The sequence below is a fragment of the Peromyscus californicus genome, unplaced genomic scaffold, assembly GCF_007827085.1.
Source record: "Peromyscus californicus insignis strain IS unplaced genomic scaffold, ASM782708v3 Scaffold_11__1_contigs__length_118956290, whole genome shotgun sequence".
In the NCBI taxonomy this organism is placed as follows: Eukaryota; Metazoa; Chordata; class Mammalia; order Rodentia; family Cricetidae; genus Peromyscus; species Peromyscus californicus.
This window is the reverse complement of record NW_026294402.1, coordinates 71,326,857-71,346,534: the sequence shown is the minus strand read 5'-3', so window position 1 is coordinate 71,346,534 and position 19,678 is coordinate 71,326,857. Positions and strand designations below refer to the sequence as shown.

Here is a 19,678-nt window from a genome sequence, read left to right as displayed (position 1 = left end):
AAAACTAGTAAGGACCATCATCTTCCAAGGGTCCTAGGGTACCCTGTAGACTGAATCCATGGGTACTGCCTTCCATTTAGAAGTACTGTTGTCCAAATATTGAGCACTCGTCGAAGGTAGATCATTGCTAACCCTAATAATAACGTTGAAGATAAAACACTCCTCTTCACACCTTTCCTGTCTCCAGCCCTGAACTGATACTTACACTGTCTGGCAAACTCAGTACATACTTTATCATTAAGCATCAGTTTGACAGGCCCATGCCTAGGCTGCTCATCACTCTTGTTCTGTGCATCAGTCAGTATCATCCTGATTATTAGAACATTACACTATGAAGGACTGGGCTCTGTACTGTTACCACTAGAACAACAAAGCCAAGAATTTTTAAGAACCAGAGTCTGGTGGTAGCTGCACGGCTCTTGGGAAAAACCAAGTTGGCAGACTAGGACTGGGGGACAAACAGTAAGAAATGTATGGACATGCAAATCAGTGAAGAAATGCAAAGTAAAATATATCCAAAGGATTCCCAGATGCAAAAGCAATGGGTTGAAGGTGGGAACCAGCTAGGCAGATATGAAAAGTGGCTGAAAGCACCTGGTAATGACATGCTGTCTCCTCAAGAGTAAAGCCCTTTCTACTCTTCAAAGAGGGAGAGTCAGAGAAAGGGATGCTGAGGAGCCAGAGACTATTTACCTGCTGCAGGGAAAAGTATAACTATTGAGCTGATTAGAACCACTCTTGACTCTTGAGATACCTCTCAATAGCTTTCATATCAGCCAGGTGCCAGGAACACTCGAATGGAAGCCAATTTGCCTTGCCCATGAAGTCCTCAGTGTGTTTCTGATTGTGCTACACAGACATAAACAGAAACCTAAAATATTTTCAAGATGATATGTATTATGTATGTATACTTAAGGCATACAATGTGAGTTTTTTTTTAAAGTGGGAAAACATTTTATTACATTTATTCATTTATTTCACACTGGTGTGCGTGCATGTGTGTGTGTGTGTGTGTGTGTGTGTGTGTGTGTGTGTGTGTGTGTATGTGTGTGTGTGTGTGTGTGTGTGTGTGTGTATGTGTGTATGTGTGTGTGTGTGTGTATGTGTGTGTGTGTGTGTGTGTGTGTGTGTGTGTGTGTGTGTGTGTATACTCATGTGTGCATGTCCTAAGGTGTGAGTGTGGAAGTCAAAGGATAACTTGCAGGAGTCAGTTTTCTCCTTCTACCAGGTATATCCTGGGGATTGGATCAGATGGTCAGACTTGACAGCAAGTACCTTAACAAGCTGAGCCAACTTGCGAGCTTCCTATGTAATATCTTAACATATGTATTGTACAATTATTAAACAAAGTTAATGAATATATTAGTTGCTTCCTATCCTTATAACATTTTTCACTGAGACTTTTAAACTCTTCTTAATAATTTATAGTATTGTTATAATACATTATGATAATACAATATATTATGTAATAATATAATTAAAATTATTAAAATATTGATAAATTAATAAAAAAATAAATACTGGTTAAAATTTTTAAAATATGTTTTAATAATAATACACAATATTATTATTAAGTATAATCACTGTACTGTACAGTAGATCTCAAAAATGTATTGGTCCTGTATAATACGAAATTTAGAGAAGCGGTGTAATGAGTTAAAGGCCAAAACTTATAAGAATGTAAGTAATCAGGATAGATTTCAGAAATTACAGTAAAGCTAAAACAATATCAAGATTTGATATAAGATCACAATCTTTCATCACAAATTATTCTTGCTGTATTATGAACCTTGCTTACTTTATTTATTTATCTGTCTATTTTTTGAGATACTGTCTTATTATGTAGCCTTTCCCTGTCCTTGAACTCACTATGTAGATCAGGCTGGCCTGAGACTCACAGAGATCCACCTTCTTCTGCCCCCTGAATGCTGGCAGTAAAGGTATGTGCCACCACACCTGGCCACTTCTTTTATTTGCACATGTAAACATATCATTCATGTATGTAGAGAAACAAATGCCTCTTACTCACTCTGTTTATGTTAGCCATGACCTTTACACTTTCATTTCATAATTAAGTTTTCTAAAAGGTAGCTTTTATATATTACCATTCCTCTATTGTTTCCCATTCATCCCAATATACTTATATATTCTGTATCTCTCTCTCTATATATATATATGTGTGTTATATACATATACTTATTGAAAGCTCAGATGATATTCCAGTGAAGAAAATGTTTTGTTTCAACTTGTCATACTATTCTATCTCTATAAAGAATCAAAATTCTAAGTAATTGGGTTTGAAAAAAATCACAACATATACAATGTCTAGTTTACGTAGAAATAGACTAAATATTTATAGTACTAAGAAAATATAAAAGTATCCAAACCTATAGTAGTGACCCCATATGGATAGAATATATGTAGTCATTTGGGTTGGGTGTTTGGGTATATATTTCATCTAATTTTGTCATCAAAATAAGAAAAATTGTTTTTCTTAATTAAAAATACAATTTAGTATAGTATGCTCTATAGTTAAATAAGTCAAGCTATTAAGTATTTCTTCAGTTAGTAGTGATCTTAAACTATGATGATTTTATAAATAGAGGATATTGATCACAATTATATATAAATACTGCTACTACATTATAACTAAATGACAGCATGCAGAAATAGACACTCATGGGAACAGCTGGATAGTATAGAGTCTCTTTTATCTAATGTATATTTGTGAATATTTTTTGCTTAGACCTTCTTTTATGGTTCCTCTGAAATTCATTGGTTTATATTCTAATAGTGCAGTATGGTTAAAAAGATGTAAATCTCAGCTAGTAATATGGAAAGAGTGTCCTCTTACTGTGTACCATGTACATCTTTTCTCTGTCGCCCACACTAAATGACAGTTCAGTCTAAAACTCAGCCCCAGAAAAGCAAAATGAAAAAGAAGGTATATGCTAGAAATATAATTCAGCTTTTAAAAACTGTTACTTTAAAAGAAAGGCATTGAATTTATCTTATATTTTTAATTGAAACAAGTTATTACTATCACTGTGTTATTTAATCAAATGGTGTGTAAGTTATATTTTAATACATAACAAGATCTCAATGGTTTGTATATGTTACCATTGGCAAGTAGCAAAATAACCATAAAGCATCATTAATAATTGGTAAAGTAGAAATATGTAATATAAATTATAATGTAAACATATGTTTATCAAAGGAATCTTGTAGCTTGAGTTTTCCTGCCTGGCCCACAGTCAGGACAAATCTCTCTCACCTGCCAGTCCCACAGCTGCTCAAACCTGACCAAGTAAACACAGAGACTTATATTGGTTACAAACTGTATGGCTGTGGCAGGCATCTTGCTAACTTTTCTTACAGCTTAAATTAATCCATTTCTATAAATCTATACCTTGCCACGTGGCTTTTGGCTTACCGACACCTTCACATGCTGTTTGTCATCGTGGCGGCTGGCAGTGTCTCTCTCCCACTCAGCCTTCCACTTCCCAGCTTTATTCTCCTCCTTGTCCCGCCTATACTTCCTGCCTAGCCAATGGCCAATCAGTGTTTTATTTATTGACCAATCAGAGCAACACATTTGCCATACAGAACATCCCACAGCACTTCCCCCCCCTTTTTTTTTTTTTTTCAAAAAGGAAGGTTTTAACCTTAACAAAGTAAAATTACATATAATTTGGGAATTTGGGCATAGCTTTTCTTCCTACTTCCTGCTGGAGTTGGGCGCTGTATCTTATGGGAACACAAAGAAAATTTTAGGATTATGGAATAGTCCATGAGGCTGTATTGTATGAGCCAGTTGCCTTGAAACCATTCTGGATGTTGGATCATCTGAGCCTTGGTGTCATCAGAGGCCTTTCAGGGGGTCTTGGCTGGTCAAACCCGATGTATCTTAATCTGGAACAAATCCATAGCCTTCGGCTTTCTGTGGGAACAAAAGCAGAGACTCTTTTCCAAAGCAACATATCCTTATATCCAAATTTTGAAGTGAAGGTACCTTTAAAATATACATTTTGGCATAACTCAACAGCTTTTACAATCAAATGTTTTTCTGCAGTTAAAAATCCCAAAGACAACACAATCCAGATTCTCTGTGTAATATCCATTTTTATGTGGCTTATTTTTTATATTAATTTTACTGTCTCTTTAAAAACTTTATTTTTTAAAACTATGTATTTGTTTCTATAACTGTATATATCACCTTTTTTGTCTCTTTTAAGCCTACATATATTTTACACACATTGTAAACTATTACATCTGAATCTGTCTTATTGTGAATCTATTGCTTTATACTGCAGCAGCTGTGGCTGCTGGCTCCGCCCACCTCAGCTTCCCAACATGGCGGTGGTAGTTTACCGCCAGCTCTGGGAGCTATCTTGGGTCTATGCTTTTATCCAAGCAGCATGTAGCCCAGAAACCTCTTTTTTTGTTTTGTACTAGCAAAGGCTAAATCCACCATGCAGCTTAATGTGCCACTTGCAGAGGCCTCATTCCTATCATACGGCACCAGGTCGAGCAAGCACACTAGGAACCCACCAGCTGCTCAAACCAGCAGCTCAAACCCGCAGCTGCCGCTCATTTGAGAGAGACAATTAGGAACTGTTTTTAGCTCCGTTTTAGAATCTTTTTTCTCAGTTTTTAGGTGGAAACTCTTGCCCCACGTTGGGCGCCATTTGTAGCTAGTTTTCCTGCCTGGCCCACAGCCAGGACAAATCTCTCTCACCTGCCAGTCCCACAGCCGCTCAAACCTGACCAAGTAAACACAGAGACTTATATTGGTTACAAACTGTATGGCTGTGGCAGGCATCTTGCTAACTTTTCTTACAGCTTAAATTAATCCATTTCTATAAATCTATACCTTGCCACGTGGCTTTTGGCTTACCGACACCTTCACATGCTGTTTGTCATCGTGGCGGCTGGCAGTGTCTCTCTCCCACTCAGCCTTCCACTTCCCAGCTTTATTCTCCTCCTTGTCCCGCCTATACTTCCTGCCTAGCCAATGGCCAATCAGTGTTTTATTTATTGACCAATCAGAGCAACACATTTGCCATACAGAACATCCCACAGCAGAATCTAGAACCATAGGTTGAGAACCATTATCTAGACCCAGTATCTTAGATCCTCTAATATTAAGAGACCTAGGATAATGATGATAATATTTTCAAAGACAATGTCTTATAAAGATTCTTAAGACATAGAATCACAGAATCAGTTTGATAGCATGTCTGTGGTCAAAGTTGATCTAGTTTATGTATTTGTTCAGTGTGTGATTTTCTTCTATTCCATGCAGGGTTCTAGGCAAACACTATTGTTGCTTGAGTTTTCCTGCCTGGCCCACAGTCAGGACAAATCTCTCTCACCCGCCAGTCCCAAGCCGCTCAAACCCGATCAAGTAAACACAGACACTTATATTGGTTACAAACTGTATGGCCGTGGCAGGCTTCTTGCTAACTGTTCTTACAGCTTAAATTAATCCATTTCCATTAATCTATACCTTGCCACATGGCTCGTGGCTTACCGGCAACTTCACATGCGGCTTGTCATCATGGCGGCTGGCAGTGTCTCTCTGACTCAGCCTTCCACTTCCCAGCTCTATTCTCCTCCTTGTCCCGCCTATACTTCCTGCCTGGCCACGGGCCAATCAGTGATTTATTTATTGACCAATCAGCAACACATTTGACATACAGACCATCCCACAGCACACTATAACATTTATAACATCAGAGAATATATTTTAATTTCAAGAACTCTCAATTTCTAATGCTAATGCTTTTAAATTGGCTTGATTGTTTTAAGAAAAACCTAAATACTACACTCACGATTAACATGTTTAGCTTGAATAAATCACTATATGATATGATTTTTTCAAATGAATGACACAAAATATGACATATAAACCTATGAAAAATTACATGAGCCTAAGACACACAAAACTAACAGTACTTATTTAAAGCCCTTTTTAGGGAGTTGGGAAAAACAAGAAGTTATTGAGTTTGGATCTTCAGAGTTGGGAAGCACAGCAAACAGGAAGTGGAGCCAAAGTATAAAACATCAAGGCCCTCCTCAGTGACCTACCTCCTCTGGTGAAGTTCCACCCCTAAAAAGGTTCCACAACCTTTCCAAATAGCGCCAATAGCTGGGGAATAATTGTTCAAATATAGGAGTTCCTGAGGGAGAGTTCATATTCAAACCGAAACAGTGTTAAACCAAGAAGAAAGGCATTTAGATTTTAGCAGATTACAAATGACATTGTAAGAATTCACATATTATTCTGTATATTACTTTTAAATAATTGATACATAGGTGAGAAACTGGAGATCTATTCAGAGAGTACATATTGTGTGTTTTCTCTCTAATGAAGGGGACCAGAGAGATGGCTCTGTGTTTCAGACCACTTGCTAATCTTCAAAAGGCTGAGTTTAGTTCCCAGCAACACATCGGATGGTTCAAAATCTCATGTAAGTCTAGCACCAGGGGATCTGACACATACATGCAGGCGCGCACACACACACACACACACACACACACACACACACACACACATACACACACATACACACACACACACACACACACACACACACACACACACACACACACACACACTGAAAACAATTTTATAAATGGAAGGCCTATGTGCCATGAGGACAGCAGTGGGAAGCTGAAGGACAGGGAAGGCTGAAGAGGAGTCAATATTATTGAAGTGCATTGTACATGTGTGTGGAAAATATCATGATGAAACCTTATGTGATACATGCTAATAATAAAACTAGTTTTAAAAACCAAGGCTAAGAGCTTTCTCCCTAATCCCAAGTAGCTATGAGAATCCCCACCCATCAGGATCATAGGTGGTTGAACCTTAACAGACTCATTTTTCCCAACATTTAATTTGCATATTTCTGTCACTGATGGTACCACTCATCATTTGGTTACTCATTCCAGAAATCTGAAAGTTGTCTGAGAGTACATTCACCTCAGAACCCTTGCTGTCCCATAGACTGTCAAGTTTTTAACCATCTAGTTCCTAAACATCACTGCTGCCTATTATGTACTCACAAGCCCTGGGGAGGTTTCTCTAAACACCCATCCCCAGCCTCAGGGTGGGATCTATATTTCCTAGCCAATGTTCTCTGCCTTCTTTGAGATTTTGAAGCCCAGACATCACTTTCCCTGGGGCTTGTCTTCCTACTGTGGAGAAGTTGTCAGGTGGGAGTCACCAGCCAGAGAGGAGTCATTTACTTGTTTTTCTTTGCTCTCTTCCTGATAAAGCACTAGAGTTCTCTCTTGCTGCCTTCCTTAATAATACATACGCTTCTGTAGATAGGTTTCTTTCTTTCATAAATGTCTCAACTATGAAAGCTGCTAGGAAAATCTGGATTCCTTCCAGAACTCTGAACGGCAGAATCTCCTGAACCAATTAGGTTTTAATGCTCTGTTCTGCATATTTGTAACAGATTTTGACTCATCTTCATCTTCATGCTGCAATCTTTACACTGCGTTGTGGGAAAGTCTTTTCCACACGAGATCATTCCAACAATTTTTGCTTGTTTGCTTGGTTTTGGTTTTTTGAGACAGTGTCCCTCTGTATAACAGACCTGGAAACTCACTTTGTAGACCAGGCTGGCCTCGAACTCACTGAGATCCGAGTGCCTCTGCCTCCCAAGTGCTGGGATTAAAGGCGTGCGCCACCACCGGCTCATTCCAACAGTTTTTAACGAGAAGAAAATACTCTATACTCACAAATACAAAACATACAGTATTATATAAAATGGTTTTAACCATATGAAAATGAATGTATACCAAAATGAAAAGGAAAAAACATCATTCTTTGAGAAATTAGGGTTTTGTTTCTTTCTCTATATATTTTGCTCTTAATAGAATCTACATGCTCAGGAAGGAAGGGAGGGGGAAGGACAGACTGTATGGTAAATATTAGAAGTATTTTTTTAATAATATTTTTCATGTCTTAAGAATGTTACTAAGCACGTGCTGGGCTTCCTAGCATTGAAAGAAATGCCCTATATTGACATACGAGGTTTGCTGTCCATGTTAAAAATAAACAGAATGCAATCTGACATGGCATGACGTCTGTAGCAGCAGTGAGATTCTCTCTGAACCTTACAGCCACTTTATGAACGGAGGTGGGATCTTTTACATGCTCATTAATTGTAATTTAGGTTAAAACTAAATTATTGAAAATGATACAGCCCATCAGGTATTTAATTCACCAGAGTTTCCAGGCTTACCATTGCGTTTAATCAGCTCAATAATCCAAGTTAAAGGGTAGATGTCTTACTGCAGTGCCTCACACTTTAATAATTTGAATAATTTTTTCCTCTTCCTTGACTTTTTAATGCTTTCAAGAATATCTGTATATTTTTGTTACACCCTTTGATTTATTTGCCAACAAAGTCTCAAATAACCCAAATTTCAGGCATATTATAATTGCCTCAGAAATATTCTGCTTGACCAAATTGAGACTCCAATTTGAATTTTGCCAGCTAGAATAGAGAGAGCTTTTAGAGTGTTAGTTGTGCATATGTATGAAAATTGAAATTATTCACCCTTTGGAAATTCACCTAGGGAATAAGTAAGTTCTAAAATTGTACTTTATATGGCTAAAGAAACCAAATTTGACGATTACTGCAAGATAATTTTATATGGATTTTCTTCCCCATTATGTCCTCATCATTTGCTCTCTCTTCTTTAATAATCCGTCTCCACTATGTTTATGGCTTAACTGTGAGCTTTTGGTTGTTTATATGGATCATTTGTTTTCCAATAACATGAATGTAGAATACCAATGAAGGGCAATGCATATAGGCATACAATTTCTGTAATTGCTTTTAATAAAACAATATGATCTAATCTAATGAGAACATTTGGAATGCATGCTCTTATTTCAGTTTTTATTGGTGCAATTTCTAAATGTAGACTAACAAGCAAAAAAAGCCTTTTTAACCACAAACATATTTTATGAACCAGTTGAAGGAAAATAGTTATAGTTTATGATTTTCTCAGTGTGAAAAAATTTAAGAATTGGACAGTGAAATTTTTGATCTTTTATAATCTTGATGACCCGAGTAGAAACTGTAACAGAGAAGAGAATCTGCAACTTTCAGCTCAAAGCACGAGCTGTGCTCTGTGCCTATGTACTGCTTGTCTATAGAGTGCTTCTCATTAGATATTCAAAATACTGGAGATACTTGAAGTGGGTGGTGGTGGATCAACATTCTAAGTAGCGTGGGTAAACTTGTCCAGTTCAGTTTGACGATCTCCTGAAAAATATTCCCCATACTTCCTAGCTTTGAAGATAGCCTTCCCTCACCACCAGAGCCACACTCTCAAGTTCCAGCTACACGTAATTTAAGAAAGCTGATGTTGTGAAAAAATAGTACAAGAGATAATAGAGGAGTCAAGCAAAATACAGAGGAAATTAACTACATGTAAATTGCAGTAGTTTGATTGTAATTTTATTATAAAAATGACATGTTCCTTTATAGCTCTATGAATTAATGCCTCACATAACTGTACTCCTAGAGCAGACATGATATGTATACCCTGCATCTCAACAAAATTATCAACATTTGGTATTTGTCAAGTATACTTATGTCAAAAGCTAGATATATCTGAGGAAATACAGTTTTGTAAATGAATTATTATTTAACCCAATGTAAATATTTTACACAGAAAGATTTCACAAACTCTAAAATGATTTTTTAAACTTTCTGCTTTTAAATATTTTTAATCATAATAACTTATTATCATATTTAAATTAATTCTAATTGTTTCTCACTTTAGTGCCATGTTTATACACATGATTAATGAAATTTTAAATGTTTGTTGTATTCTTTCCTCATTAATCATAATTTGAATAGATTTTTTGGTTCAAATTAAGGGTTTAAAGTGATATTCATTACAATATATTCATTTTCTCCATAATGTTTCATTTTAAAATATCACTGATGCAATTAAGTAACAAGCAATTAAGTAAAGAAACGTTTACCAATTTTAATGAATGGTTTCTAGTCTATAAAAAATGATCTGTTTTAGCACATTACCTTATAGACTCTATGCCTTCTCTTCAAGCCTCATTGAAAAATATAGTTGATAACATTATCTACTTTTATTCTAAATTTTGATCCCAGATCATGCTATTTATCTATAAAATTAAATAAATTACAATATTATAAAATATTGATGGTAGAGTATAGATTTGTTCTTTCAGTTTTTCTGTAGGTTTGACAAATTTAATAATAAAATTAAAAGCAAAGTTTACAAAGCAAAATGTTAATTAGATACTGGGGTTCTTAAACTCTGTAGTGGGGTGTTGCTACAGAACACCTATTACCTCAGCCGTCTGTACATCTTGAGATATTAAAATATAGTAACAGGCACTGGTTTTGAAGAGCCATGAGTGTGTCATGATTTCCTAGTGATATTGGTGATTTCTTTGGAGTATGCAAACAAACTCAGCTTTCCCATTATCTTTTATACGCTGCTAGGATTTGACTAAATGTGGCCCTCATTCTTTAGTGCAGTACCACTGAAGAGACAGTTTTAGTTCTGTAGTTATTTAGCAACAATCTTTACACTTTAATTCTTAAAATTATCCATGTGTTATAGACACAAACCTGTGCATCTTAATGGAGTACTATGTCATGTATACATTGCAATATCAAATTCAATTTACTGAACATTTATTACTTTACTAGTCTGAAAGCATTAAAAATCCCTTCCTCTAGAGAAAGTAAAGCACATAATAATATCTGTAGTCATCCTACCATGCAATAGCATATCAGCAATCCCAGTCTAAACACAGTTTAGTACCCACTGCTGGCTTTCTCTATGCCTTCCTTCCTCTGCATTCTCTAGGTCATGGCACCTCCATAACTACCCATTTCTGTGATGCTAACAGTTTTAGATTCTGCATATATTAGCTGCTTTGTTATTGTTGTTGTTGTTGTTGCTGTTGCTGTTATAAAACACCATGACCCAAAGCAATGTATAGAAGGAAGAGTTTGTCTTTCTTACTGTTTCCAAAGGGAAGTCTCCAATGACAGTAGAGGCATGGGAGCCGGAACCTGGAACAGTGAGCTAAGACATCATGCTTTGGTCCACACATAGGAAGCAGAGAGTCAGCTATAAGTGGGTCGAGGCTCTGGATTTTTAAGGTCCATCCCTAGTGACATACTTCCTCTCACCAGGCTAAATCTCCCCATAACCTCCCCCAGACAGTGCCAACTGGGGACCAAGTATCCAAGCATATGGTGGGCATTTCTCATTTAAACCACCACAATGCATATGGGGGAAGCCCTGCAGTGTTTATCACATCCATCCCATCCATGTTTTACAAGTAGTCGGACTTCATCATTTTTGTGGCTGAATAGTATTACACTGTATGGATGTACCACATTTTCTTTCTCCATTTATCAATTAGGGAACACTTAATTTGTTCCCATTTCTTGGCTGTTGTAAATAGTGCTGCAATAAACATGGAGGTATAGATGCCTAAGAAACTGATTTAATTTCTTATGGCTATATACTTGATAGGGGGATTGTTAGATAATGTGGTAGTTCTACTTTTTCACAACCTTTATTAATTTAATATATGACAATTTTATACACATTCTGGTCACACTCATTCATTTAACCTCTTATCCTTTTCCTACTCAACCCCTAACCCTCAAGTGTCCACCACATCTATCTGTATTTGTTTTAAAAAGATTTATTTATTTGTTTGTTTAGTGTGTGTGTGTGTGTGTGTGTGTGTGTGTGTGTGTGTGTAGCCATGCATGTACCACAGTGCATATATGGGGATCAGAGGACAGGTTTCAGTTCTGTGAGTTCTGGGGACTGGACTCGGGCCACTGAGCCATCTCCTAATCTCTGCTTTCATGTCTTTGGTTCTGGTTGTAGTTTCGCTTTTTGAATCACTGAGTCCAACTTTGTGAACTGAATTCAACTTTGTGAATCACTGAGTCCCATCAGTTGATGAGGTGCAATCTTCTGTGAAGAATATCTGTGAATTTTTGAACCTGAATGTCCTTGTCTTTGGGAAATATTCTATAATTTTATTGAACATTCCATGCATTTGACTGCCAATTTTAATTCAGTTCCCATAATTCAAAGACTTGGTCCTTTCCCATAGGGTCTAATTTCTCCTACATTTCCACTCACATATTTTAAATTTTTCCCATTGATTAAATGACCCAGTTATTCTCTCTTCTCTTCAAACTCTGATATTTTGTTCTCCACATGATGTGATCTGTTGGTGACACTTTTCATGGAGGTTTTTGTTTCCATATCATTTCAGCGTGGCTTTCCTTCTGAAGTTGCCTTGATTGAAATCTACTTTCACATTTTGAATTGACTTCCTTATGTCATTCAGCTGTTTGTTTTTTATTCTCTTGTAGTCCTTCATGAAGTCTTATGTTGATTGAACATATTTGTTATGGTTCTTTTGTACTCTTTGAGGGTTCTTTTATGTCACGTCCTCTGAGTCCACACCTATGAGACTGGTGCATTTTGGAGGGTAGGTTTGGTCTTGCTTTTTGTATTATCATTGTTTATTTGCTTCTACACTAGGACTTTTGTGTCTGGAGTCAGTGTTGCCTGAGTCTTTTTTTTTCCTTCCTTCTCTTTCTCACTTCCATTTTCTTTTTAATTCAAGTTTCCCATTTTATTTTTTATATAGGGGTTTGCAATGTTCAGGGGAGATCTAAGGTATGTTGGCCTGAAATGTTGATTTCCTCTGTGGAACTGGTTTAGGCTTTTAAGGTTCATCATTAGTCTCCCCCTCTCCCCCCAAGAATCAGCAAATATCTGCAGTAACTATGAGTCACGTCCATGGGTCAACACACCTCTGCCTGAACTTTGCTTTTGCCACCTTGGCTCTCCACACCTAGATACCCTAACCCGAAGCAACTCCATTTGATCCACATTCCCACTGTCCCCAGCTAATATTGTGGGTCTTATGTACCTGGGTGTATCATCATTGCTTAGATAATAGTTTGCTCCCTGCTTCCTCAGCTTCTGCCACTGGTGAGTTCCTGTTCAGATGGGCAATCCATCTTGGATCAAGATTCATCCACTCTTTGCTTCTCTATCTTCTACCAAGTGTTCTAGGTCCCCACCCACCTGGGAGTGCTTGATAGTTCTATAATTTAGTCCTCTTTAATAAGAAACACCACACTGTTTTTCATAACAACTATTCTGATTTACCTTCCCACTAAGAGTATGCAGTACATTGAGGTCTTCTTTCCTCCATATTCTTACTACCACTTGTTATGGTTAATATTTTGGTAATAGTGATTTTTTTGCTACTATGAGAAAAATATCTCATTATAGTTTTAATACACATTTTTTGATCATTAATAACGTTGGGCAATTTTTATACCCATTAGCTATTTATATTTATACCTATTAATTATTTTATACATTTAATTATTTGTATTAATTTCTGGTAAATGATGTTTCATTATGTTGCCTAATTTTAGATTAGATTATTTATATTTCTGCTTTTGAATTTTGGAGTTTCCTACATGTTCCAGGTGCCATCCCCTTCTCAGGCATGTAGCTAGCAAATATATTCTCCCATATTTTTGTATTATTTCTCCATTTTGACTTCATTTGTTGTACAAAAGTTTTGTGGAGTTCTTTTTATTTTTGATATTGTTTTAATAATACAGTGCCCTTTGCCCATATTTGAAGAGCTTCATTTTAACACATTAAAATAGGAGAACCAAGTCATATTTAGTATCCTAAAAACTTACTATTCAAAGTTAATTGAAAATTTGGGGTGTTGTCCAAAATCTCTTGCTCATTCTATGGTTCTGACTTATTTCTGGTGTGCTTTCTTCTGCAAGTACTATATTTTGTGGCCTTATGTTTAAGGCTTCTATCCAATTTGACTTGGATTTTGTGACTGGTAATAGAAGTCTATTTATAGAACACCCCTTTGATGCTTCTAGAACTGGCTTGCACACAGTTGGAGGCATTTTAATTGTTTGATTTTTGGTAGGGCAGAATCTGCTTTGGTGTTTCCTCCTCTCCATTTCTGCCCCTCTAGCCTTTGCCTTTCCACAGAGTTCCCTGTGAGCTTTTGTAAGGCAGACTGTGTGATCACATAGTTAGATTATCTTAGTAGAAAATAGGGGTGGATGATATTGAGGTCAGTCCACCCCTCTTCCCACTTTGTCTAAGACCTCTGCTGACACAATTGGTTTGAGATCCCATGCTAAATCTACTTACCACAAGTTTCAGAAAAAGACAATTTGGAAGAAGTATGAAGAAATTAGAACATGTGAAATGATAGAATTTTTGAAATCAAAGAAACAACTATGGGTCCTTTGCAGTTTCATTTATTCTGTCTCTTTCCTCATAATTCATTTTCAAATCCCCATTAAAGTTATTTTCAAAAGCAAGGATGCTTATTTGTATAGAGCTGGTATAAAAGTTTGCTTAAGTAAAATAAAGGTAAAAGCAAAAATCTCATGTGTGTATTAAGCAATCTGGATCCTGTATTATGCAAATAATGTAGGAATCCCTTACTCACTTTCTCCCGAGTTGCCATACATATGTATCACTTTTGTAAACTACAGCTGTTGCCATGGTGCTTCTTTTCCCTTCACTTCTTCTGTTGACTTTTATTATATATTTTATATCTAGAGTTTTCTCACTTTTTCCAGTTAGTGATAGTTTATCCTTTTGTAAACAATGTACAATTTATCTTGTTAAGCTATTAAAGAAAAATGAAATACGTTTCTTTACATACTCTAGATCATTTAGACTATAGACATGAAGTTTGGTTTGCAGTATGTAAATCAATTTTGAATAGTAAACTCCTGGAATCTCTAGGATAATTTAACTCTCATGTTCAGTATGTGAGAGTGAAGCTACCTATTATATACATTTCAGGATAGAAGCCCTGTTTACATCATTTTAGTCATCATTATCAAGTGTAGAAAAGAGTTGCTGCAGCATAAAATTTTAGAATTTAATGCATTTAAGATCTTCTCTAGTTTAGTTGATTTATTATAGAAGGAGTCATTTCAGTGACTTTTCCATTTAATTTATGACAAATCTAAGTAGTTGATATACAGTTACAAGCTATTAGTTCTTACTTAAGCTGTTCAAGAATAAGGGCCAGAGACATTTGCTCACCATAGCAGCTTCATTTTCTTTTTTGAAACCCATTAGCTCATAATTTTTGACACGTCTTTACAGACTTAGAAATATATATCCCTTAAGTCATCATTTTCCTTGATCTCTATTACTCAGTTCTAAAAAGTTTTCAGTTATGTTCAATTTTATTCCAAATACCTTTTTTTATAAAATCACAATTAATTTTACCATTACCATTGTTTTATTTCTTCTGCCAGAAAAAAATAAATCCTGCTGTCTCACTTCAGATGATTACCAGGGAAGTCAGAATCCCTTTAAATGAAGCATCTGGAGAGTGGTGGCGGCCACTAAGTGACTGCAGAATATTAACCCAGGCTACAGCTGTGTGTTATTAAGTAAATAGGTCCTATGAAAGTGTGTTTCCAGCAGGTTATACAAGGGAAACCAAATAAGACTCAAAAGAAAATCCTGGCAATCATGGACCTTTTTTCTGGAAAAAAAAAAATCAGGCATTTGCCTTCAGCATCATAGTGGATACTTTTCTTTCCAACATATACCAAGTTTTCACTTCTTAAAATTTATCACTGATTTGCACTATGTGTATGTAATGGTTTGAATGAAAAAGGCCCCCATAGGCTGATATGTTTGAATGCTTGCTCCCCAGTTAGTGAAACTATCTGAGAAGGATTGGGAAGTGTGGCCTTGTAAGAGTAGGCGTGTCCTTGTTGGAGGAGGTGAGTTACTGAGAGTGGGTTGAGTCTTCAAAAATCAGACAGGATCAGTCTGGTTTTCTCAATGCCTGCTTCCTGTGGATCAGGATGGAAAACTCTCAGCTACTGCTCCAGTGCTATGCCTGTCTGCTTCCCACCATGATAAACATGGACCAGCCTTCTAAAACATTAAGCATGGCCCCAATTAAACATTTTCTTTCATAAGAGTCGCCTTGTTCATGATGTCTCTTCATAGTAATAGAACAGTAACTGAGACAGCAGGCTTAGTCTTGGTATACTTATAAAGATGAACATTGTGATACCATTCATGAAGAAAGTCTTACAATCCTCCTTGCACATGAATCTGTAGAATAGATATTTTCATTATCAGATATTATCAGACACTTTTTCCTAGTAGACTGCAATGACCAGTATTCTCTTTTCAGAATTTGTATTGTATTTCATATCAAATCTAGATATAATATTTCTACACTTCTTTTTGATTAAATGTAGTCATTGTGATAATTTTCTGGAGCACAGTGAGCATGCAGTACGTTCAGGTCAAGTTGAGCATCCATCACTTGTGGTCAATGTTCCATATACCAAGACTAATCCCTGTACAGATCGGTTCATGTTGTGTTGCCCTCTGCAGCACAGCGGAAGCTTTGTAGAGCTCATGCAACTTCCAAACACTGAGTGACGGGTCAGAAAACAGATGTCTGGGAAGCTGCCAGACTTGGCTGGCTGCAGATAAGCTTGTTGAAGATGTATAATCTAGTATCTAGATCTTGACTTAGTCTCTTCTCTGTCACACAAGAAAGACTGGCATTTGTTCTACTTTCAGTGTGATCGAATCATTCACCGGCTGAGTGATTTCAATTACCTTTGCAAACAAAACCCTGTGAAATGAGCTTTTGATCATTCTCAAAGTCGAAAATAACTTGTTACATGAGAGGTGCTGGTAAATTAAAATGGCTTCATACATACTGATTAAAAATACTATTTGGGATAGTAATGTTTTTTTTTTTTTAAATTTCATTTGTTTTCTAGCCAAGAAGTACTGCCACACTATGTCAGAAATATATTTTAGAATTTGTTTTAACATGAATTAAAAAAACTTTCTATCATTAATATTCATCAAATCACTTGTTCAAGAACAGTAAATAAGTTCACACCCATGGATGTGATTTGAAGATATCACATACTTGAGAGTGTGAGAAATCACTCAAGACAAGTGAAATGGTTTTCTCTTGCTTTCCTCCTCTTCTGGCCCCTCATAGCAGTCCATGTAAAGGAAAGCAATGGGAGAAGCCGGAGCAAGAGAGTCTGCTTCCCCCAAGCCTGATTGCAGTGTATTTTACAAGGGGTCTCAAGAATGTCACCATCTCATATAATTGAAGGATGATCCAGTGTTCTGCCTAAATGGTGTATAGGGTAAATAAAAAATGCTTTCATTCTTCCACATGGAGAGCTGCACTTCCTTGAAAGCAAACACCGTCTCTGCAATTCCTGCCCTGAGCTGTCACACCACTCAGTGTCAGGAAACCCTGATCCCTTATACCTACTGCTCCATGTCCTTCAAAAGTGTCTTTCTACAGGTTAATGCAAGTTTTACAAGGTTGGGGACTTTTACCTTACTGCCGATCACATGATACGTTGTCAGTAAGTATGTTTGGCACTGTAAGCGCTAAGTCAATTAAGCCATTTTCTTGTTCTTAAACATGCTTTCGCTCTCAGCACTTTTGGACATCTGCCCTCCACCAGTGAGTAGCCCAGATGCACTCCAGTTTAGAGGCCTGTTTTTTAAGGGTGTTTCTTTCTTAGTCGTATTGACCTTGACTGTTGGGTTTATTGTTGATTTTGTTGTTTTTTGTTCATTTTTGATGATTCTGTCTGGTAAGCTAACTCCAGGTGCTTAGATATTCTTCACACCTCTTTATCTCCTTCATTTCTGCCGTCCATCCTTTCCTAGATAGTCTCCTCTTCCAGTCTTTTAACATCTTCATTCTTCAACAATGTCTACAATCCCACCTTTGCCTGGATGCCTTCCAAGGAAAATTTAAAAACTCCCTTACTATCTTGGGTTTATAAACAGCTCTGGAGACCGTGTTTGGATTTGCCTTTAATTGCAGGAACGACTGAGATGTAGATTTCCTTTATCCTAGACTGATTTGAAGATTTCCGAGTTATAGAATTGCACATATTTTATTTTTATTTGTATTCATTATCATGTACTTTAAAAAACAACACACGTGTTTATGCATTTCTAAGTGACATGTTTAATTGCCTTCTATTTTCTTTGATTTCTACTTAAACTTAGCAGTTTCATAATCTTTACTATGTTTCTAAAACTGTCTCATATTTTTGTCTTTAACAGGTCATTGCTATAGTGATGGACATATTTACTGATGTGGATATTTTCAAAGAAATAGTGGAGGCATCAACTCGAGGGATATCTGTATATATTTTACTTGATGAGTCCAATTTTAATCATTTTCTAACTATGACTGAAAAACAGGGTTGTCAAATTCAACGTCTCAGGGTAAGACTTCAATTTTTTTTCCTCAAGTTCTTTTGCTTACCATTTTCATTTCTATTCAAATTTGAGTCATGGTAAGATAAATTAGCCAGAAAAAAATTAAAAGAAGAAGACAAAACAATGAAGACAGAGTGATGATTGGAAGATTGGAAGACTTGTTTGTTCTGGAATGTGCTTCTTGACAGAGGATGCCTGGGCACTCTTTGGAGTTAGTTGCCACCAGGAATAGTGAGTGATTCTGTTTCACATATACAGCTTTGAAACCTCTGGCAAGCAGTCCTGCAATTTGATATGTGTTGCTTTGTCAAAGCATTTGAATTAGTGTATTCAGTTATATTTGACTTATGAAAAGATTTTCATGCTATTATAATCAGAAAGTATCTCTCACAGTGAAATCTAATATCATTTGTGAAACAATTCTGTGTAAACAGAAAACATGTCCATTTAAACTGTGTTAAATATATTTTGAAATGGTTCTTTTTCTTGAGTATTTAATTTTAGAGAAATGCTTACAATTTTCTTTAATGATTTTTTATGTGTTTTAAAAGTTTGTTTCGAACAAGCGTTTTGGGGCCTGGCAATGGTGGCACATGCCTTTAATCCTAGCACTTGGGGGACAGAGGCAGGTGGATCTCTGTGAATTCAAGGCCAGCCTCGTCTACAAAATGAATTCCAGGACAGCCAGAACTGTTACACAGAGAAACACTGTCTTGAAAAAAAAAGTGTTTTTGATGTGTTTACACTGTTATTTATTTACTTTTCAAAATGTCTCACTTCTAGATATAATTTTACTTTATATTTACATATAATTGTAGAACATTCGAGTACGGACAGTAAAAGGCCAAGATTATCTTTCGAAAACAGGAGCAAAATTCCATGGGAAAATGGAACAGAAATTTTTGTTAGTTGACTGCCAGAAAGTGATGTACGGTTCTTACAGGTAAGAATACTGCATTTATCTTATACATTTCCATTCATTCAAATAAGCTATTACTTTGATATTTTAGCAGAATCAACTTAGCTGTATCTCAAAAATAAGAAGAAAAGAGGCCAGAGGGGTGCTCAGCACTTGTTACTCCTACAGAGGACCTGAGTTTGCTTCCAAGCAGCTGCCTTGTAAAGGCTCACAACCACCATTAACTCCAGCCCTAGGATCTAAGCCCTCTTCTGGCCTTTTCTAGAACTGCACTCAAAATTATAAACCCACACATAGATGCATACACATAATTAGAATTATTTTTAATTTTTATTTAGTAGTTTTTTTTTCTATTTGACATACCAATCACAG

General features: G+C 36.3%; 1 protein-coding gene across 1 annotated transcript in view; it reads left to right on the top strand.

The window, feature by feature from the left end:
* Window positions 1-19,678, top strand: part of Fam83b (family with sequence similarity 83 member B) — a 55,228-nt gene that overhangs the window by 23,127 nt on the left and 12,423 nt on the right. The window contains exons 2-3 of the mRNA XM_052729377.1: window positions 18,229-18,393; window positions 19,206-19,330. Of these exons, the coding sequence (XP_052585337.1) occupies window positions 18,229-18,393; window positions 19,206-19,330 (290 nt within the window). The remainder of the gene's footprint in view (window positions 1-18,228; window positions 18,394-19,205; window positions 19,331-19,678) is intronic.